Source organism: Columba livia, chromosome 15 (assembly GCF_036013475.1).
Source record: "Columba livia isolate bColLiv1 breed racing homer chromosome 15, bColLiv1.pat.W.v2, whole genome shotgun sequence".
Taxonomy (NCBI): domain Eukaryota; kingdom Metazoa; phylum Chordata; class Aves; order Columbiformes; family Columbidae; genus Columba; species Columba livia.
The window spans coordinates 16,087,902-16,110,038 of NC_088616.1; the positions used below are offsets into that span (position 1 = coordinate 16,087,902).

At 48.1% G+C, this 22,137-nt stretch overlaps 3 protein-coding genes across 4 annotated transcripts in view; 1 reads left to right on the plus strand and 2 right to left on the minus strand.

Moving 5' to 3' along the window:
- Positions 1-22,137, plus strand: part of LOC102091862 (cytochrome P450 2W1-like) — a 47,651-nt gene that overhangs the window by 20,266 nt on the left and 5,248 nt on the right. For both annotated transcript variants that reach the window (XM_065031526.1, XM_065031527.1), the window contains exons 9-11: positions 6,826-15,512; positions 17,594-17,719; positions 21,663-21,811. The gene's annotated coding sequence lies outside the window, so the exon portion shown is untranslated. The remainder of the gene's footprint in view (positions 1-6,825; positions 15,513-17,593; positions 17,720-21,662; positions 21,812-22,137) is intronic.
- On the minus strand, positions 25-10,545 carry LOC102091990 (cytochrome P450 2W1). Its single transcript, XM_013367690.3, has 9 exons — positions 10,261-10,545; positions 7,795-7,957; positions 5,784-5,933; positions 5,534-5,691; positions 4,637-4,810; positions 3,515-3,656; positions 2,952-3,136; positions 2,265-2,406; positions 25-1,450 (listed from the first exon to the last, which is right to left on the minus strand). Exons 1-9 carry the CDS (start codon positions 10,456-10,458, stop codon positions 1,260-1,262), a joined length of 1,503 nt encoding a protein of 500 aa, XP_013223144.2. The 5' UTR covers positions 10,459-10,545; the 3' UTR covers positions 25-1,259.
- Positions 15,224-22,058, minus strand: LOC102085494 (cytochrome P450 2K4). Its single transcript, XM_005504580.3, has 9 exons — positions 21,703-22,058; positions 19,359-19,521; positions 19,013-19,162; positions 18,591-18,751; positions 17,851-18,024; positions 17,188-17,329; positions 16,442-16,629; positions 15,799-15,940; positions 15,224-15,411 (listed from the first exon to the last, which is right to left on the minus strand). Exons 1-9 carry the CDS (start codon positions 21,940-21,942, stop codon positions 15,224-15,226), a joined length of 1,548 nt encoding a protein of 515 aa, XP_005504637.2. The 5' UTR covers positions 21,943-22,058.

The following is a 22,137-nucleotide window of genomic DNA, read 5'->3' on the forward strand; positions in this document are numbered from 1 at the left end:
TGGGTGGCAGGCATATGAAATATATTGAAGGCATGGGATTAAAACTTTATTGGGTTCCCATGAAGAGGGAGACGAACAATATGATAAAGCACATGATAAGAAAATGCATATGGAGAAGTGGCAATTCACAGGCAGATAAATGGCTGATATATTGTCTGGGCTATACATCAACTGGAATAAGATTGCAGAATATGACGGCAGATGAGTGCTACAGACAGACAAACAGCCAGATAAAGCTACAGAGGAAAGGAAAACAAGCAAAACCAGGTTTTATCTAATCCCTGATCCCAATTCTCCCCGCGTGTTTGCAATACAAGCCCTCTGAAATTAGACACCATTTGCAAGGAAATTGCGCGGCTGGTTCCAATGGCCAGACCATCCCGAATACCAGAGTGACTGCTCATGTTGGCTCTTCACACCACCCAGGAGGTCTGAGGAGAGGAGCAGTGTTTGCTTCTATTTAACAGTGTCAGGAAAGACAGAGATCCATAAAACTAGAAACGGGTCTAATTTATTTTCTGTATCATTAGCCTTGTATGACTGGTTGCTGGTAGGAGTCTCACGTGAACTTCTGCAGTGTTGAACTTGGTGGTGACAGCACTTGCTTATCTAAACAGGTTTGCAGACTTTGGGGATCTTTCAGGATGCTGTTCCAAGGCAGAAATAACTTTGTCCTCAAATCACATGAATCGATGTGTTTTTTCACTCAGTGTTTGACTTGCCTGCCTAGGCTGGTAGGATTTTGCTAGAAGCTATAGGTAATTAGAGAGCTTGGAAAAGTTCAGGAGGTCCCTATGGATGGTTCAAGTGTGTGACCCACAGTGTATTTCGGGCACAGAGTCTTTCCGCAGGATTTTGGGCAGATTTCTGTGACATTATGGACTTCACTGCTTCTCCATGGGAGCCTGGGTGTCACACCTACTACTCATGGTCTGCATCCCCTCCACCAGACCACCTTCTCGGTCCTTTCATTGGCTCCATGCACCGTCTGTCTTGAGAAGAAGTGTGTGTTTGTCAACCACCATCACGGTTTCTCATTGATCATATGTACCTCTTCACAGCACAGGAGCTAAGAGGGGGCCAGCAACGTATGGGGCAGATGTAGCGGTGGAGTGGGAGTGGATGGAGACCGCGGGAAGGGAATGTGAACAAGGGTTATATGGGAAGATGGGGGGTGGCAAGTCCTAGCGTAGCTAAGTTGGGTCTAAGCAGCTTCCCCACTTGTTAGGTTGCTCTTCAGCAAGGCTGTGTTGCTGTGTTCATTCACGCAGGACAGCACAGGTTGCCTGAGGCTGAGGCCTTAATGTGAAAGTCGTTTGGGGGACGGTGAGGTCCAAATCAGACTCTGAAACTCCTGGTTGGGGTTGAAAAGTAAATGTCTGCAGCAACCCTACAAAGAAGACAAACAGCTCCATCTTGGCCAGGCTTTCTCCGATGCAGTTCCTCCGCCCTGCAATGAAAGCAGTGTGTTCACTTGATGGAAAGATCAAGCAAGAATACTTGCCATGGACATGTTAGTGTCTGAGATGCTGTAATGGAAGCAGGAGTGAAACCTTGAAACACAGCAGGGCGTTTGGGAGCAGAGGAGCCCGTGTTGCCGAAGGGAGCTGCCCCAGCCCCGCTGCCACAGTGTGCCTGCCTGTCTCTTTTGTCACACAGCTACCTGCAGCAGCAAGTCACAGCCGTGTCACTGGGTTATTGTGCATTTAGGATGTACCCTCTCTTCTCCTTAGCTCTTCCAACCCCCTCAGCATCTTTAGCCCTTTATCTCTGAAAAGCAGCCTGATAGCAAAAAAACACCTTCTCCCAAAGTAGAATGGTTTGTGATTCCCTTTTCCTGTGGAATTTATCCTAACGTTCCTCTTGCCTCAAGACAGGACTTGAAGGTGCCTGGATTGTACCCTCACTTTCAGGAGAGCTCACAAAAGCCCATGCGTAGCTCTGCTGGCAGCCCACCAGTCCTGGCTGGTTACCCATCTACTCCTGGCAGCTTTGAGGCATTTTTCTGCCTTCTTTGGGATGCAACGTATCTCTTTGTCTTCTCTCCTGCTGAACATTTGGGAACCAACCCCTTCAGTGGTGGGAGAGGTGTGCTCTGAGAGCAGCCATTTGCCTGGATGCAGAATAATTGACTCCATTCAGTCGCCTGGTTGCTTATTGACCAAGTTAAAGGCCATAATCAGCCATGAAGACGCCATTCGTGTGTATTGTAATAAAATGGTCCTGCCACAGGCTCATCTCTGTGCAGATCAGCCTTTAGTTACCTGTGGAGAAGGGCAGGAAGGCCTCTCTCTTCACAAAATTCCCCTCAGCATCAAGGAAGTGGTTGGGGTTGAACTGATGTGGTGTCTCCCATTGTGTCTTATCCAGCAGCACTGAGGTAAGTGACGGGATCACAATTATACCCTGGGAAAAAAGTACATGAAGGCACAAAAGATGGCAAAAGTGCTCTGGTTTTATTCATTTTGTGACTCAGACTTGGGTGTCCCAGGAGATTTGGAGAGGGTTCTATCTCATTCACCGGTAGAGAGAGAAGTCAGTGCGGTTTTCCCAACAGTGCCAAGGATTGAAGCCAAACCCCACATGCTGCTGTGAAAACCTGAAGCAGAGGGGCAGATCCTGTAAATTCCCTGGCAGATGCTTCACCGTGAAGATGGCATCAAGGAGGTAAACCAGGGTCACTCGAGGAGTGAGGAATTCTGAGCATGAGGGGAACTGAGTTGAGTCCTATAACACCAGTCTCATAGGCTCAACATAGTCAAACAAACTCAACTATGAAACAATAGTCCTACAATATCAGTCTAAGAGACTCAACATAGAAACTCTTCTGGGGATGATTTTGGACACCTACTTTGGGCTTCTCTCCTATAATTTACTCCAAGAAACCCATCTCCAGTGGCACTGGTGAAAATGAGGAGGGCGATGGGCTCTGCGCTGGAGCAGTTACGTACCTTGGGAAGGAAGTAGCCCCTGAAGTGGGTGTCGACAGCAGTGCAGCGAGGAACGTGGGGCAGGAGGGTGATAAACCTCTGCACTTCGTGTAGCACCGCGTTGGTAAACGGCATGTTCTTCCGATCCTCGTACGTGGCCCAGCTTCCAGCTTTGACGTTTCTCCCAATCTCCTCCTGCACCTTTTCTGGAAGGAACAAACACAGTTGGATTCCAGCAAGGAAGCCAGTTTCTGATTCGGTTTTGGGAAAATCCTATTTTTCCAGAGTCTGGAGGATTCTTGAGACACCAGCCTGGGTTTCCCCACTCTATTTTCTAGTCCAGTCACATGGATGGTTGTTTCCCCAGCATCAAACTTCAATCTCCACTAATCCTCTCTCCCGGCAAGGCACGGGGACTATTTGGTTATGACTTTGACCAGCACTTAATTACATCAGGAGTTTGTAATAACAGAGAGATGAGGTTCACTTTTTAAGTCAAAAGTGCTGCTGTGGATCTGAGGCCAGGCCTCTCCCCTCCCCACACCAGCCATGCCATGGATGGAGCGCGGGCAAGAGGTGCTCACTTTGGATCTCTGGGTATTTCATCATCAGCAGGATGGACCACTGGAGCGTCGTGGCTATGGTCTCCGTCCCCGCCATGACCAGGTCAAGTATGGATGCTATTAAGTTGTCATCATGGAAGAGACTGCCTTTCTTGTTTTTCTCCTTGAAAAACACAAGTGGTTAAGAAAATTCTTAAAACCATCAGTCTTAGTCTTCAGCAAGCTTGGAAAATACTGCGTAGCCTACAAAGCTGTTGTCTGTCATCTTGTGTTTGTGAACTAGGTGATAAAATAGGCCTGATCTTGAATGCACAGTGTTCACCAAAGATGGGAGTACCAAAGATGGGAGGTTTGGAGTGCAGTTTTGGTTCGGCATCCATCTCCCCCCAGAAGGAGACTGAATCCCGAGGCTGTTCACGGACACAACCTCACAGGTTTGGAAAGAGCCCGGTACAGGAGATTCAGCTGATCCTGGCTCTGAGGGACTCCTCCTGTCCAAGAACAGGTTTGAATCCCCAACAGCATTCAAAATGACCTTTCAGGCCATTTCTGCTGGGCTTTGGGACTGTACTGACCCTTCCTCCACACAGCTGGCTAGAAAGTGCCCAAGGTTGGCCCAGATCCGGTTGGAAAGATGAAAAAGCTCAGAGCCAAAATATTTTGTGTGGAGTGAAATCAACTGATGTGCAGAGTTGCCAAGTCTCTGCTTAAGTAAGATGCAGGGCAGGGCTAGGACTTGTACTGGTGATTTATCATTCAAGTACTTTAAGTGTATTATTCATCTTGGAGCAACAATATCAATGATTAATTGATTTGTTGCCATAAAAAGAAAGGCAGAGTCAGCTTTCATGTGAATTCAGGCATTTTCTGCTAGGAACAAGGAGTCAATCTCACATTATTAGCACTGCTATTCCAGGAGTGGACTGAGACAGTGGCTTTCATATCTTAATTTTGATAGGAAAATCCCTGCAGTAAATTACACCAACTGTAAGAGGCTGGCATCTGATATCGGTATCACTAGAATAACAATGTGGATTTCAACAGCTTTATGTGAAGTGACTGAAATCAAGCCCAGCAACTGTATTAGCTAGAAAATGCAAAGGAGACATTGCAAACAGTCAGCAGAGCTAAGCAGTTCAATACCTCTTGTTGCTTGAATATCAGTGCATCAATGTAGCTCCTGACGCTGTTCTCGTTGATGTCCTCCCTGCTTGCCTTCATGTATTGCCTCAAAATGGCACGTACATCGTCTATTTTCCGAAGCATAATCTTGTGGGTTTTGAAAAGGAATCCAAGGAACGGGTAGAAATTGAAATACTAGTAAGGAATTAAAAAAGAGAAGCATTCAGGCCACGGAAATATCAACATGCTGAAATAGCCTCTTCCTAATGCACGACATCTCAGGTGAGTTTTGTGTTGTAGTAATATCTGAGCATCCCAGGGACTTCCCGGGCAGATTTTCAAGCTTTGAGCCTAATTACTACCTAATTTTAAGCATTTATGCTGTTGTGTGGGAACAAATCTTCTCCAGGAGCAGCCTGGGCAGCCTCCAGCAGAGCTGGAGCTCCAGCGCACCAGCAGCTCAGAGCAGCGCGCGACTCCTGCGTGTTTTCCGGCATCACTAATGGTGTTTTCCAGCATCACTAATGAAAGACTGGGTATGGAACTTTGAAAATAAGCAGTCTTAATGTGGTCTGTGAGATCTCACTCACCTGGACATCAACATTGAATGTGGAGACAGAGAAAGCCGAGACGGTGAAATTATGTTGAAAAAGCCAAAAAATAAAACCTGTGGAGCTAAAATAACCATAGTTCAGTCCTCATTTTAGCTTCATGCAGATGTGCAGGATGGATCAATGGAGAGTAGGAAAGGGGAATCACTTGTGGTGACGAAGGTGGTTTGTGGAACTGTCACATTCTAGGTGTAATGGCTGGCTCTGAACATTTGAAAACCGCAGAACAAAATCCTGTGTTTTGTGTGGTGCACAAATGTAATGTGCCAGTGTAAAGAAAAGTTAATCAGTGGGACGGGTTACCTACGTTCAAATACGGTGATCCCAGAAGAATCATGACTTCATCTATGAGTCTTAAGAGAGTGAGAAACGTTGGGTCCTTGTAGTCAAACCTGTCCCCGAAGAGCAGGATGAAGGTGATGTTGATCGGAGCACAGTTGAAGGACGGCAGGCTAAAAGGTTCCCCTGCAACGGGAGGAGGATGGAAGCGTTGGTGAGATGTGGCAGCAGCGGTGACGTGTGTGAGGCCGCACAGCACCGCGGTGGTGCCAGCTCACCTTTGAAGGACTTGATCATCTCAATAAGGAAGTGAAGCTCCTCGAAAATCCTCCCTTCTAGCATCTTTCTCCCCATGCCGAGGTTGCGCATGCTGGACACGGTGAATCTCCGAGTTGTTCTCCACAGCTCCCCGATGGAGAAGAACAAACCTGGGGAGGCCGGGAGACATCGCCGCTGGGCTCAAACACGGAGGAGTCCCACCGCACGAAACGAAACGGGACTGGAGGTGGAGGGGTCTCCACAAGGGCTTCTGCTGCCCAGTGTCCCACAGATCTGGGGACTAAGGGTCTCCCGTTTCTGTGTGCCCCATCCCTCTATCCTCTCACCTCTGTCCTCCCAGTCTCACTGAGCCCATAGTTTGGGATAAACAAGCTCCAACCCACCCCAGCATTCTCCTAAGTGCAAGGCTGGCAGGTCTTGGCTTTCAGACCAGGACAGGTTGGCTGTAGAGCTGGGGAGGGATGTTGGTCTATGTCAATCATGCAACTTTTCTGACCCTGTTTGGTTGCAAGTCTAAGGCCTCAAGCAACAACCTTGTGTCTTTGAAGCTTCTCCCTTTCTCCCGTTCTAGTCATAAAGACGTTTTATCTATGTGGGATGGGATAATTCAGTCTCCTCAACCCCAGTCACTGCTGAAGTGTTTTACTGAGACTCCCAGCAACGCTGTATTTTCAGCAGTGGCAAAACTACTATCGTTTTGTGGAGGTCACTGAGCTCATGCCTCGATGATCACCAACAGCACCAAGCAAGGATGGGGATTTCATCCCGTCAGAGCGCTGCAAATAGTGAAAGAACAAACTATGTCACTAATCAAAAGGCTGACTCAGGTTGTGTCAGCCGAAGAGCTGGATTCCAGCACTTCACGTCTTCATCTGGGCTGAGAGGCTTTTAATGTGTCCTGGTTTGGGCTTGTTGTTCAGGGTAAATACTATTTGTAAGCAACATAGTTTTGATTTGGAAAGCAAAGCTTCTTGCTCTGAAAATGTCAAAGCAAATTTCTAAACTTCTTTTCTCATTTTTATTTCCTGCAATTTCATCTAGATCATTTTCTGCAAACAATTTTGGAGTCAGCAAATCGGCATTTTCTGAAGAAAAAAATAGTTTAATGGGAAAAGTCGCGGCCATTGTTACTTAACGGCTCCTATGGATTTACAGCTTCGGGTCACCTCTGTGCGGCTCAGACTTGGGCTGAGACGGTAAGTGTGAAAGGACTGATAGTGCAATACTGACAGTCTCCCACGGGGATATTTGACGTGTCAGTTGCCTCTGAAAACTGCTTTTCTCCCCATCGATTCCTTTTGCTTATGTAGCGATAAATTAATCTGTTGATATTACGGCTAGATAATTCAGTTTCTAATTGTAACCCAGACTTTGGCCTGTGACCAGCATATAAAGACGCCTTTTGGATGCTCAAAGCTAAAGCCTCAGCTGCAGCAGAGGATGGAAAAACAAGGCAAAAAGGCCTCAAATACTAAGGGATGGAGACTTGCCTTGGAAAAACTACAAGGGTTTTCTGTGGGGTGAATTTTTAGGCTCAGCCTATTGCTTGTGCCTGAACCTGTTTCGCACTGGTCCACCCAAGAGGCAAAGCACGGGACACCGATGGTGTCCAAAATTGTGGCACCCGGCAGTGGGAGAAAGGGAGACACCCCGCAGCTCCAAACAGCCAAACCAGTTAGTCCAAAGTCCCTGAAACCATGGGGAAGGTTTGTAAAAGCCCCTCTCATAGACATGTTATGGAAATTAACCCCAAAATTGCCACGGTGCTTTTAAAAATCCCACTGCTTACCCTCGAATATTTAGGATATGGATCAGCTGTAAGTGCATTAGCAAAAATGATGAAAAGCCAGGAGGTATTGCATGCAAGTGAGGAAAGCTGAATATTTTCTGTCAGTTTGGCTCCGGGAGGGTCCAAGGGGATGTTTAAAAGCCAGGCTCCGGGATGCACAGTTAGGCTGGCCTAAGCGACGCTGTCACCCTCCCTCCCGCCCCCGCTCATCGCTCTAGTACCGTTTCCGTTCTGAATTTGGTCAAATATTGGGATGGATGGTCTGTCTACAAACTCCTCTGTGTAGTTCACAAGCGCGTCCCGCACAACTTCGTACCCGGTCAGGACCACAACTTTCTGGAACCCAAAGTGGAGGGTGAAGATGGGGCCGTATTTTTCCGCAAGCTGCAAAAAGAGGCGAGCTGTGATGGTCAGGAAGAGAGGGAGAGAGCACGGGACGAGCGCCCGTTGCTTTCTGAAAGGACATTACGTCCTGGCATCCTGCTGGGAACGGCTGCGGAGCCGCTGCCTGCAGAGCGGTGCCTGAGAGCTGGAGCTCATCACAGTCAAACATGAGGCGTTTTTGTACGGATGCCTGACTGGCATCTATATGGGTTTTTGGGCTTCTTGCTGTGAAAGAGCCCCCACCGTCATCAGTGCGTTACTAATCTGGTTTTGCTGTTAAGGAGAAAGTAAATTAAAAACAAACAGAAAAACCACGTTGAGTTAAAGACCAGACCTCAAATGGCAACACAAGTTGACAAACTGGAGAAAGGTGAAAATGGAGAAGTCATTTCAAAGCAAATAACGCTGCTGCCACACAGGAAAGCGTTGGTGCGATGCTCCTCTCATACCAAAGCGCTTTGCATCCCTGCAGACCAGAGGAGCTGTTTACCCCATGCTGGGAATTTAGTTGGGTGACCACAAGTAGCAAATCCATGCCCCTCTGCTCAAATCTGGCTTTGATACCTACAGTTCAGCTGGGCACAGGCAGGGAAACCCACAGCAGGAGGCTGTGCGAACCGCTGGCTGTCCCCAGCGTACACCAGGTGATGCTCGTTTTGCACTGAGAAGGCTCTGGATTTATCTTGGGCATGATACAGAGAGGCTCTTTCTCTGACGTATAACCAAGGACAAGTTCTCTGCAGTTCCTCACCAAAGCTGTGCCTTGGTGGGTGGTTTTTAAGGGGCTGAAAAGTCCCTCCAGGAGCATGCGGTCCCGCTGGGGTGTCCTGCGCGTTCCCCGGAGCCGCTGCGCTCTGCGCAGGTCCCGCTCCTCTTTGCCGAGGAAAGGGCTCTGTGGCAGAGCGCAGCAAGCCGATGGGGGGATATCCATGCTTCGTAAGGACCATCGTGTGCGTACCTGCCGCTACACACCTGCGTTTTACAGAGGTGAGGCTGCCTTGCCCCCCACCCCTTGCCCAGGTGCCTCCTTGGTGCTGCACGGGGGACCGCGGCAGGCTGCCCGCTCCTGCCCCACCGCTGCGGCTGCATCTTGAAAGCAGCACCTGGGGACAGCTGAGAAGGGTTTGGCCTGGGTGCAGCGAGCTGATGGGAAGCCACAGTCCCGATGTGCTGCCTGAGCAAGCACAGCGTGGACGATGCAGCCTCAACCCGTGCGGGGTCCACCTGCAGCTTTGGCAGCGGAGGGGGGACCCCAGCAGGGTCCCAGCCAACAAGTTGCTGGTGGCTGCTACTCAGTGCAATGGTGAATTTTTGCTCTCTGTGGGGTGAGATGGAGGGATAACCCCTCTGGAGTAACCCTGAAGTAAAAGCAAACATAGGCAACACCAAATATAGCCCAGCAGGTGATGAAAGCACGCGGAGGTAATTCCAAACCGCCGCTCAGCGGCTGCAGCTACACCTGCCCAGCCCCACTGGGTAAACTGACCCCAACCCTGACACTGCCCGTGACAACACCCGGTGTGGGGAGCGTCCTCCCGCAGCTGCTGAGCTCCGGCGCTACCGGTGCCGTGTCGGCACCTGCTCGGGATCCGCCGCCGCCTGTTTGCTCCCCGCTGCCTGACCCCGGTGGGTCCCGAGGCTGCTGTCTGCGCGGCGGCAGCGCCAGCAGCCCGGCACAGCACCCCGGGCTGCACCAGCCGCGGCTCGCACCCACGGGCGCTTTGACAGAGGGGTAAGTCCTCTGAATTACAGGTTCATACAAGAGCTTACGGGCTATTCGTTCTGGTTCCTTAGCGCAACTTCTCCATCCCTCTCCCGTATTGCCGTCTAGATTTTAACGTGTATCCTGCTCATCCAGAGGGCAGTGGATTTTGCAACGGGGCATCTGCCCTCTCTGAAGCAGTTTTGGGATCACCGCATCCCCTTGCCGGTTCTCCAGGCGGAGGGGAGGGAAGCAATTTCATTTCACATTAGTTACATCCTAATGCCTTAAAAGATTTCTGGGTGTCCCGGCTGTCAAATTAATATTTCAAATCCCACAAGCATTATGTACTTCATGTACATCACCACAATTACATGAAGAAATCCCGTATTACCCAGAGGTCTTTTTTTAATGGTTGTTCGCTCAGAAATGACATTGCATCAGCACAGGCATTGGCTAGAAGAAGCCCAGAAAAGTATTATAAAGCAATTTTCACACCTTTACAATTTAGTTGGAATTAAAAGAGACAAAAGTTCTCACTGATGTATCCCAGGCAGCTTTCAAGTCTATGAGGGTCTGGGTTTGGGGGTTTTTGTCCTACCTTCATTAGTGATTTATCTTGCCTTCTAAGATCCACCAAGTGCAGGTTACCAATGATCGGAAGAGGAGTTGGACCAGGAGGAAATTTAAAAGCTGAATTTTTATAGCCAGCTGAAAAATAGAGTACGGCTAATAATACTGTTGCACACAGCAGGCAAATTAATGCAGGATCAGAGATATATGAAATTAAAAAAGACATTTTTTTAGTAATAATCTGGATTTGGGGGTTGGAAGCAATAGCAGTGCAGTGGCACCGCTCGGTTTCTGCCAGCTGGCTCTCTGTTTGCTCTCTGCGATTGCTACAAGCACTCGATTCTTATTAAGGTTTGTAGAGTACCTAAATAAATACTGCATACTCCACCCTCTTTAAACACCTCAGAGAATGTGGTCTAAGCAGTTTGCAAAGCCTGTCCAGAAGTAAAGAGAGTTTCAAATTACAAACCCGTGCATGTGTGTGCAAGAACACACACATGGGAAAAGGTGCTTGGCATTCCTCCGTAACCTCCTCCCCGGGACCTCAAGGTCCTTTATGCGCAGTACTATGACCCTCCAAACACTCTGCTGACACGGGGAAATAAAAAGGTGTATTTGAATGCTACTAGAAACCTCCAGATTCGGATTTGGGTAGGGTTTGAGGTCTCCGTGTTATTAGAGAGGAAAAATAGTATTGTTACGGGAGATTTCGGCTTTCTCGATGTCAAGTAGAGATCAAAGGTTGTTAATAATGGTAAAGCCCGTGTATCCCTGGGGCTTGCAGCCCACAAACTTCTTCATAAAGTCGGCTCTGAACTGCCCAGAAGGGATGTGAGTTCAGACCTCGTGTCTGAAGTTGAGGACATGTAATAGCTAGCCACAGAACATTAGCTTGGATCAAGTGATCATGAGTGGGTTCATAAGTGGAATGGAAAGACAAAATTAGATTTGAAACTTCTGGGAGGATTCTTCATTTTGGAAGAGCAGCTTCTAAGAGACAGAGGGAAGAAGTTAATGAAGTTAATGAAGCCAGCGGCTTCAGAAGGGGACCAGGACAGGAGAATGGAATTATTTTAAGTCAAAGATACACAACACCTGGAGCTTGCATCCCTCAGGTTTAAATCTTGTACAGAAAGAATTGAAATCTACCTGGTTGAATAGTGGTTTTCAGGATATTGGAAATAAACAACCAGCGGAACAAGATTGTACAGGGAAGAAAGAGCTCTCCTACGGGATCAGGAAGCGCGAGGCTAAAGGCGCATTTATCCAAAGGTTAGATCATATAAAGGCCATTATTCAGCAAAAATGAGTCCTCTGCCTTGCAAATGCCAAGAAGCCGGGGAAGGAAGCGGACCTGATGTGACGCAGGGCATCGCTCTGGTTAGCCGGGAGCTGCCCGCCTGGTGCGGGATGCCGCAGCACAGCAGCCGCCCAGAAGCAGAAGCAGCCAGTGTGTTGCCACATTTCTGGGATTTTTTTTCTCTTCTCTTTTTTTTTCTTTTTTATTAGTTTCCAAGAAATGGGCTGGAGGCAGCGTTTTCCCCCAGAGCACGCCTGGCTGACTCAGCCCTGCCTGACTCAGCCCTGCCGGCTCCCAGGAGCAGAAAGGCAGCAGGGCTGTAGAGACAGGCGGGAGGGCTCGGGGCAGGCGTGGGGTGCGGAGTGTGGGCTCTGCCATGGGAATTGCGATGGCACATGCAGAGTGTTTGTTCCTGCAGGGTTCTGTTCGACTGGCAGCATCCCGCAGCGCTAAAGTTACGTGTTGCTGCCGCTCTCCTGGTATTTCATCCATGCCCTGGGAGTTGCTCAAATCATAAAAAGGCCTTTCAGAAAGAGACTTAAATTCTCTCTGAAAAGCCAAGGGGGAGTGTATTGTTGTTTGGTGTTTTTTTAAAACCAGGCTCTGAGTGCAATGCATTAAAATGACAAAGGTAAGTCAAGCTCTTGCGATGACAAGAAATTCCTGTCTCAATAATGTGTCTGGTACGTGTTTCTCTCTGCAGCCGCGCTGCTACGTGCTGCCCGGGCTGAGCACACGGAGCCGAGCACAAAGCAGCTGCCAGGCGCTGACAGCGCGCGGGTGCGTTCCTGGGGCGGCCAGGTCGTCCCCATCCCTCATGCCCGCGTGTCAGTCCCCGCCACAGCGTGTGAACCGGGTGGTGCTGGTGAGGACATGGAGCACGAGCATCATCCATCACCCCGAGCGCAGGCGGTGCCGGTCAGCCAGCGGGGGACAGCCGGCCAGCAAAGCACCAGCCCTGCATCCTTTAAGTTAACATAAATCCCCTCGAAATCTGTGCCTTCCCAGCCAGTCCCATTCTTGACCAGCAGTGCATCCAGGGCTGTAGCCTCAGATAATTCCTGCTGCCTTTTAGTGTCTTGAGTTCCTTTTAAGCAGGTGGCATAGGAGTCGCTGTAAGAGGGCACATCAGAGCCACGTCCTGTCTCAGACAGCAGTTGTGATTTGTCCTGAGTTAGAAACTGAGTTATTTCCTTTGAGCTGTGTGTGGCTATGAGCATCGCTCACTCTTTGCATTGCTAAACATGCCCTGGCTACATGTTGCCCAGGGATCCCTGTGCTCACCTCTCCAGTCTGAGTATACTGAAGGTGGTGCAGCCCGACTTTATCAGTTTGACCCAAAATCAACTTCATCCTGCAGCACCAGGTAAGGTCAACAGCAACAGAGCAAAATATTTATTTATTAAGTAGGAGATAAGGTCAGGCTTGCAGTAGTTAAACTGCAAATATATCAAGAGCCAAACAAACGTAAGCAAGTGTAGCAGCAAAGGCTTTCCTGTTACATGGCCTGTCAGGCAGACTCCTGGAGATACATCCTGGAGCTGGAGTTGGCCCTACAGTGTGATACCGGTACAAGGTACAGAACAACTGCTAGAGTGCTGCCTGTAGTTGTGTGAACTAAAGCCAGTGTGAAGAGTCTGTCTTGGCCAAAGACCGCCCCACTTTGTCACCCTTCGTATTCTCTTCCTCCTTTCTTTCCTTGCATTTGCAGCACAGATCGGCTTTAGATGGTAGCAACTTAAGTTTTATGTTATAGATTTACCATAACTGCCCACTTAGTCTCTGTAACTTTCCGTTTCTCCTTTTCTTTTCATCCTAACCCACCTTTCTTGCCTCCAACACAAAAGCATCTCCAGTGACTCACTGCCCCTCACCCACGTGTGCTTTCCTGCCTGTTTCGCGTGACGCAGCCTCTGCTCTCGCACCTGCACCGCCGTCCAGGTTGCACACACGGATCACACTTCCCTCAATGGATGTAGCCTTGTGGGTACAGCTGGTTATTCCTACTCCTAATGGCTGCTACATGAAATAAATCATTAATTGTAGTAATCAAAGAGCTGCTCTAGGACAAACGCAGTCTCTGGGGTGTCACCAGCTTTCTACAGGGACCCCCATATGACAAGTTAATGGTGCAGGTGAGCGACTTGGTAACAAAGATGAACCTGCTTCTCCTTTTGGACTCTATGACCAGTTTGACATGTATTTTCACAGTGACTACATTCAAAATTCTATTGCCTTTGACAGGGATGCAGGATCTCTGCTGGCAGAACACAGGCATTAACAGGTCTGAATTTTAACTTCGGTTCCTACATAAGTGGCCAAAGCACTTTCTGCAAGTGTCAAGGTTTTACTCATAGCTGTTGTTGTGACAGCCCTGCTCCTGCTGTGTGCCGAGCACGTGTCACTAACGTGGGGGCCCGTGGCAGCGGTGTTCGCTCAGCAGAGCAGGTCTGTTACTCTACCTGGAGACTTTGCTGCCCGTCCCCGACACAAGTAATGTCTGGAGACAAAGGCAGCTTGAAATACCAGGAGCTGCGTACCCAGTGTAGAGCTGAACACAGTGACATTTTCTAAAGAGCTGAAGCTCCATTTCCAGTCAAATGGAAAATATTGTCCCTATTCATCCCAACACACCTGAGATTGAAGTTTGAATGATGGTTCACCCTGCAGTCAGTAAGACAGTGAGCAATTCAGACCTTACGGCAGTTGAATCATTTACTGAAGGATCCTCTCTGTGGAGGGCAGAGAGGATCTGGAGAGCAACTCCAGCTCCTGAGGTGCAGGTGGAGGGGAGGGCTGAGCCTGTCTGTGTCTGATGGAGCGTGGCAGTTCTGCTGCCACCACCTCGGGCTTGTGTCTGGCTTTAGCCACCCTGATCAGAAGCCCTTCACTTTGTGGCTGGTTGTTTTCTGCCAGTTTAGGGAGCTAAGATGGCTCGGTAAGGGACCAGACAAGTGCCAGAGCCAGCGTGAAGCCAGGAGAGGAGAGGGAGTGGTAGAAAAGCCTTTCTGAGCAGCAGCAGCAAACTGCTGGATTGGCCCCATCATAAATGGGCTCTTCAGCATAAAGTGCCAAGTGTGAGTTGGAACGAACCCATTTCCCAAACCACTTAGATGTTTTCTGATAACTGTCCTGTGCCTGGCTCTTGGCATCAGCCCATGTTACACCCTCATGTCTAGGACTCTGTAATAAAGATAAGGCAGGTTGTGTCACACAATGGAAGCTCAGTCTGGGGCTCAGCTGAACAACCGTCCTGGGGAGATTTCTAGATCCATTAAGTGTCTGTTGTCTCCATCTGGGCTATCAGTAATCAGCTCTGCTATAGAGCTTGGTCTTTGAGCTGAGAAATTCCCCATGGAAGCTCTCAGGGACACCCTCTGATGGGTGACATCTACAGAGGAGGCTTGAAGACATTTCATTCTTTCAGACAGCCCTGAGAACGGCATCTCTGATGTGCTGTTGCAGGAATGAATCACACTGTTTCTGAGAGCGGTGCTCAGGGGTGTCCGAAGGGTTTGCATTATACAGACACCACAAGAGCTGTTGGAAAGAATGGCATGAATGAGAGAAAACCAGCAGTGCTTGGTGTCTTCCTTCCCCTAAGGCTCAGGTACAGACAGCTTTTTTTCCCCTGTAACTAGACTTACTATCAAGCTTGAAGCGTTCACTACTCTAACTCCATGTTGTCTGATCATTCATAGGGCACAGCACAAACCAGGTGAGGCATGGGGGTCAAGGTAAAGCCCACGTCAGCAGTGAGATCCAGGTCTGACTTATCCACTCCTGGAGCAGGTTGGAAAACAAACCTGCGCAGCAAGCCCGTGAAGAAGAGGAACAGCTCCATTTTGGCCAGTCCTTCTCCAGCGCAAGCCCTTCGTCCTGAAAACAACCAGGAGAGAAGTAAATGGTCAGCACCACGACCGTTAGCGTTGATGTCTGAGACCGTCTCAGCTGGATGCGCAGTCCATAAGAGATGGCTGGTGAGGAAGAAAATGTTTTCTTCTCTCTGTATATTTGAGGTGCTACTGACTTGGTATCAAACCACACAGGAACCTGGAGGTATGTGAAATTATGTAGTGACTGTGGGTAAACCTGTGTCTACCCAATCTCCCAAAGAAGAGGTGGTTACCTACAGCGATGCTGTACAGGAGAAATGACCAGAAATCCCTTATCCTATGTTCTGTGTCCCCAGCTTCCATACATCCCTAGACTTGGGGGACACTGTGCCATTAGCCTAGCCTCAGGGGGTGCACACACATCCCTCACCTATGGAGAATGGAATAAATGCCTCTCTCCTAACGAAGTTCCCGTTGGCATCCAGGAAGTGAGAAGGGTTGAACTGATCCGGGGTTTTCCAGTGTAACTCGTCCTTCAGAGCGGAGGTCAGCAGCGGAATAATCTCCGTACCCTGAAGGGGATCAGAGAAACTCATGGTAGCTGTTTGGAGCAGATCACTTTCCCAGTTGAGCCGGGCTGCTATCTTTTTGCTAATGTGAAGAGGCAAATAAGACAGAGCCACGGCAAATGGAACTGGGGGATGTTTCCCTGCCCCGCTGTGGCTCTGCCTGTTGTCAGTGCCTGCTGCTCTCCTTATGGACCACAAACCACTCCTTTCTTACAGAGTCAGATTGTTCAAGAAAGATGCTGAAGTAGAGACTCCACATTTGACATAAGAGATTCAAACTAGTGATTTAATTAAAGTCTCTGGTTATTCTGGATTCAAATAGCTGTTACAGACCATGGTCCAGCGCAGGTTTGTAACAGTTATCCTGGATCCAAGACAAGGGATCACATCATAGGTTAAACCACACATGATGACGTCTTTAGATTTTTATATTTTCCTTCTTGTCTGCTTTAAACAAAACTGTGAGGAATCTGTGAGGCATAAGCGGCCAGCCTGAGAGCTCACCTTAGGAATCACGTAACCTCGGAAATTCACATCGGCAGGAGTTGATCGTGATACGCTCATTGGTACGAGATTGGCAAACCTTTGTATTTCATGTATCACTGCGTCTGTATAAGGCATTTTTTTCCGGTCCTCCAACTTCGGCAGCTCTCCTGGTTCAATGACGTGGTTCATTTCTTCCTGAATCTTTCCTTGGAGGGAGGGAGGAAAGGATTAAGAAGCTGATAACCCTCTTATCTTGCAACTGAAATTGCCTCAGTTTGGCTAAGATGAAGTAAAGGGAAAACTTTGAGGGGTATTTAGGAGGAGCGGAAGGGGGTAAATCGGGGCATGGTGTGGTTCTTTCAGATTTGTTGTTGAGCCAAGGGAGCTTGAACAGAGTTACTACAGTTCATCCCATGCCCGATTGTGATTACACACCATTGTTACCCCACAACCTTCAAGAGGAACCAGATCAGAATCAGCTCCTGAGGAGACCTTTAGTGACGTAAGCCCATAGCCTGCGGGAGAACAGCGACGGGGGAGCTTTGCTGTAACCGCAGACTGGCCCTTCGCCTCTCCCACTTGGCTGTGCTGGTTTATTGCAATCTAGCTGAATAAAATTCCTTCATAAAGTCAACGGCTGTTATCTCCCTGAGAGTACTCAGAAATAATTACTCTAGACAACACCGAATGAGTTCCACCCCCTTCCACAACCAAAGCCTTAAACATACAACAGTATATTGTACAAGGGGACTTCTCAGCCTTACTCTGGATTTCCGGGTACTTCATCATCAGAAGAAGACCCCAGCGCACAGTCGTGGAAGTGGTCTCGGTCCCAGCGGCAAAGAGGTCCAGGGTTGAAAACAACAGGTTTCCATTGTCGAACATAGTGTGGGGTTTCTTTGATTCCTTTAAAAACATACAGGTAACGGCCATAAGTTCTGCAGCAAGTGATACGAATATGTGACTGTGTTGTCACCATTTTAATCGGTGTTTTAGCTTTTTGTGACTCCATATGCTTCAAGAAATGAAATGTTTAAAATTTTAGTATTAGGGCCTGTGCTGTATGGAATTTGTCTGGTCCCAAGCAGTTGTACAATCACCAGGTCTAGATGTTAGGTTAGTTAAGATTTAGATACTGCAATGAAGTTTATCACTGTACCATTCTTGCAGGAAGGTTTGGGATGATCTCCTCCTCAGGTGTGCTGAGTGGTTACCTATTCCACCCATGTGGGACATCTCGACAACTCTAACCAGCAGTTTCGGTGGAGCTATGGATCGAGTACAGCACAGCTCCCCGTGAGTATGAGCTCTGACATACCCGCTCACTGCACATCTTCTCTTCCCACTACTCCCAACATCTCACAGGTGGTAAGTCCTAAGTCAGAGCTAACAGAACAGAGAGACTTTGAGACTTAGCTTTAAAGTACCTGTTGTTGCTTCATCAGAAAGGCATCGACAAAGCCCGTTAAGTTATTTTCATTAAACTCTTTTCTGTGTTCCTGGAAAAGCTTCTGGAGAAAAGCGCTCAGTTCACTGATGTTTTGTAGCACAGTCCTGGAAGCTCCAGAGAGGAATCCAAGCGATGGGTAGAAATTATATAACTGTGGAGCAAGAGAAGTCCTACAGTCAGTTGGCATTTTGAACACGTACTGGTATCTCCGGTTACAGCCAGCACAGACCTCAGAAAGATGACTCCACTGGCATTCAAAGTAGAAGTTTTGTGTCAGGAAGGAACAGGCTTATATCAGCTGATCGTTTGCTAACATTGAGTTTCAGTGGCCAAAATAAAAGAAAAAGAAATTGGTCCAAGCTGGTTGTAGGAGAGGCAGAGCTAAGACAGTTACTGAAGGTGTAATACAAGGAGGGAGATTTGAGACTGCACTTCAGGGCTGATTTCTGATACGAGAGATGTATTGTGCTTCCGCTCGTCAAAGCAGTTCCTTTTGAAAAGACTTTGTAATTACTAACTTTCACAGAGTAAGCCCAGGGGCTGGGAGTCTGTGTGCTGTGGATACAGGACCACAGATGTGTTCCGTACAGGCTGGCTGACGATGCTCTTGTTCTCACCTTGAGAAGCAAGATGTGGGAGGCCAGGAGGGCAAACATGGGCAACTGGATATCCCTCCAAAGACTGACTAAAAGCTAAAATACAAAATCAAGCTCTTACCAGCACCATAGGGGAGCCCAACAGCTTAACGTTTTCATTTAGCATCTTCAATAAAGTTAGAAAGACAGGATCATCATATTCAAACCTTTCTCCAAACAATATAGAGCAGATGACATTGGATACAGCGTTGTTGAGTATCATCTTCGTATCAAATGGCTTCCCTGTATTTCAGGCAATGAAAATAAACGATGATGTGATTATGGCTGTTTCAGCCCGGTTTTCTGTGGAAATGTAGTCCTGAGCTCCCAAAGAAAAAACTCATAGCAGGGAGCCAGGTGTCAATGCTTTCAGTTTAATAACCTACTTCAGCATATGGTGAACTTTAACCGTGAGATGCCATTTTCTCTAAGTTAAACTTTCATTAATCTTTATTGTTCTGCTAGACACGTTTTTTGTCTCTGGATGAAATTCTTGACACTCACCGTGATAGGATTCAAAGTATTTAATGAGGGAGTTCACTTCCTCCAGGATTCGGATCTCAATGGTTCTCTTCCCCATTCCAAAATCTCGCAGTGTGGACAAGGTGAATCTTCTCATAGTTTTCCATCGCTCTCCATGGCTGAATGCTATGCCTAAAATAAAGGTATAGCATCCTTATGTTACCTATGGTTAAAAGTTTGTAAGGCATTCTTACACACTGGTGTGAAAGCTGCTCGATACAGCATTTCACAAACAAATAGCGGTCTGTAAGAGGATAATACTCCCAGCTGTACGAATATAAGGTACATAGACAAACTACAAAAACTAACCAGCCAAAAGGTCATTTACCATTTCCTTGTGTCATTTGCCTAAATATGGGTATTTCTGCTCTCTCTCCAAATTCTTCAGCATGGTTTAAAAGGGCATCCTTGATGGTTTCATATCCAGCCAATACCACAGCTCTCCTGGGTCCAAAATGCACAGTGAAGACACTGCCATATCTCTTGGAGAGCTGTCAAGGTGAAGAAATACGTTCATTCGAAACCAGATCTGGACCCAAACGCTAGCGCTTGCCACCCTGGGTGCTTTCTAGCCCCAAAAGACCCTCCCAGCCCTGCCTGAAATCTCCAGGTGCTGCTGTAACACACCTAATGAGCAGCAGCTATCAGTCGCCAGCATCTCTGTGTGCACCCTGTTTGCACAACAAGGTGTCTGCTATCACCGCTCCTATCAGAGGAGAAGTCAGTAAAATGCCATTGCATTCCTGCGGTGTTCTGCAGCAACAGGCCAGCGTAGCGATACGACCATTCGGAGGCTGGTTAGAAAACGCTGCAGCGGGCAGGCCTGTTTATTTTAATGCTGTTGACCCAAGGCGAGCAGGTGTGCACACATCTTTGGGGCTGAAGCCACAAACACTACAAAAACAAAGCTAAACAATAACTCTTTCTTTCAGAACAGCACTTGTCTCTAATTATGGCAAGGTGGGTAGTGTTGCAGTCATTGCAAAGTTATTTGCTGGCCACCAGAAACTTGAATCCAACTAGGAAGCGTATTCTTGTAGATAATGTTACAGGAGCTCTGGGCTTTTATAGCAAATTAAATATGAATCATCTGTTACATAGGCGGGTGGCTTTGACAATCTAATCATTCACTTGGTATTTTAGACTCCGTTTAAACACACTGCAAGACATCCACTCCAAATGTCTCCTTGTTTCCAAAGTGCCTGGGTTACCATTTGCTATGCATTAGATACATACCGAAAATTGAATTTCAGATTAGGAGCAGCTCCTGTTATTACACCAGACAAATTGAATTTGTTTTCATCAAATGGTGGTTTGACGGCTTGGGAGATAATATTAACACTGGCTCTTTCCTCCCTGGCAGCCCGCGGAGCGTGCGGCAGAGCCAGGGGCAGCGAATCCAGCCGCGTCCCAGCCTTCCTTTGGTCATTTCTTTGCATTAGTATATCTCGGCATCAGCGCTGGTGTTCCTCCCCAACACAAGCATTTGATGTGGCAGGCCTGGAGGCTGCTTGGCAGATCACAGGAAATGAGTCTGGTGCCTCTGAGTGACATTTGTCTCACAAAATCCCCCGCTAGCATCAAAAATAGTTGCTCTTCTACACCGGCATTCTCAAACGTACCTACGGTCAGACGGGAGCTCGGGACCAGGAGCCCATCAGAACTGTGCTCTGCACAATCCTCTGCGCTGTAAATCAGGGCGGATGAACACTGTGTGACTGCCATAGGAATTCTGTGCTTTTGCAGCCCAGGATGCCCTTTCTTCTCTGACTAATGGCAGAATTTCAGTGAGTGCGCTGTCCCATCACAGCAGCCCTTCAGGTGGCTGAAGGAGTTCACTGGGGACTCGGTTTCTCCCGTGGTGGTGTTGGGTACATACACAGAGTATGCAACAGGTCACTCACGGCACCTCAGCCATCTCTACAGCAGCCAGAGGATTCACAATTAAGTGTTCCCATCTCCCTGTGGGAGCACAGCAGATACTTTCCGAAACAAACATCGCACCTGGCTTTATAATATTTAAGTATTATTTTCCTCTTTTAGAAATTAAAGTATCTATGGAGCTGCATAAGGAAAAGCAATTTGTTTACCTAGATATGCAAAAGCCATGCATCAAGTCTTAAATAACCCTGGCCAGCGTGTGTGAAGGGGAAGGGTTGGGGAGGCAGAGTGAAGCTTTGCATTGCAGAGATATAACGAGCTTTTGAAATAAACATGTGTATGACCCCGTTTCCTCTGCTGTGGGGACGATACCCTTCCTTCCTTTCTGCCTCCCTCTTTCCTTCCTTGCTCCCTTCCTACCTCCCTTCAGCGGGAGAGGTCTCTTTCTTGATGGCCAACGGTCCTGGTGTCTCAGCAGACTGGGCCAGCTCGGGTCTCCTACCTACAGCCTCTGAATGGCTCGAAATACCAATAATATGGAGCTAATCACAAAGTGTGGGTGTCTATGCTTGTGTGTATAAAGCAAGGAGTGTATTATATTTACATATATAAATACATGTCTGTGTGTGCATACCTCTCAAAGTGAAGTCACTCTGCCAGCCTACCTATATGTCAAAAGTCTCATTTCTGCTCTGCACACAGTGCAAACACAATCGCATCTCCATCTCCCGACTCATGTTTCTCACTTCAGGAGCTGCGCGTTTCCCCCCTGCCTGTCGCGCAGACCCTACCTCTGTCAGCGACTGGAACGGCTTTTTCAGGTCCACCACGTTCAAGTTCCCGATCAGAGGAAGAGGCCGTGGGCCGGGAGGCAGACTGCGAACCGGCTTCTTTGAGCTGGTAAGAAAGTAAAGGAGAGCGACCAGCCCTGCTGCCAAATAAAACAGCAAGCTGGAGCCCACCATGTGCTGCAGCAAACTCTGTATGGCCATGGCTGAGCCAAGTGTGGCTGTGAGCATCCTGGGGTCCATTTATAGCCCTTCTGTCACTACCTGAACACACCTTCAGGGGAAGTGGCTTCACACAGAGAAAAGGACTTTCAGGTCTTGTTTTCTTCCATTTAGACCAGATGTACATTTTTTTTCCTGCCAAATAAAGCACCTTATTTTATTCTGAAAAATGGATTACCTTAATCTGGAGCTCCTATTTCATCTACAACACTAGGC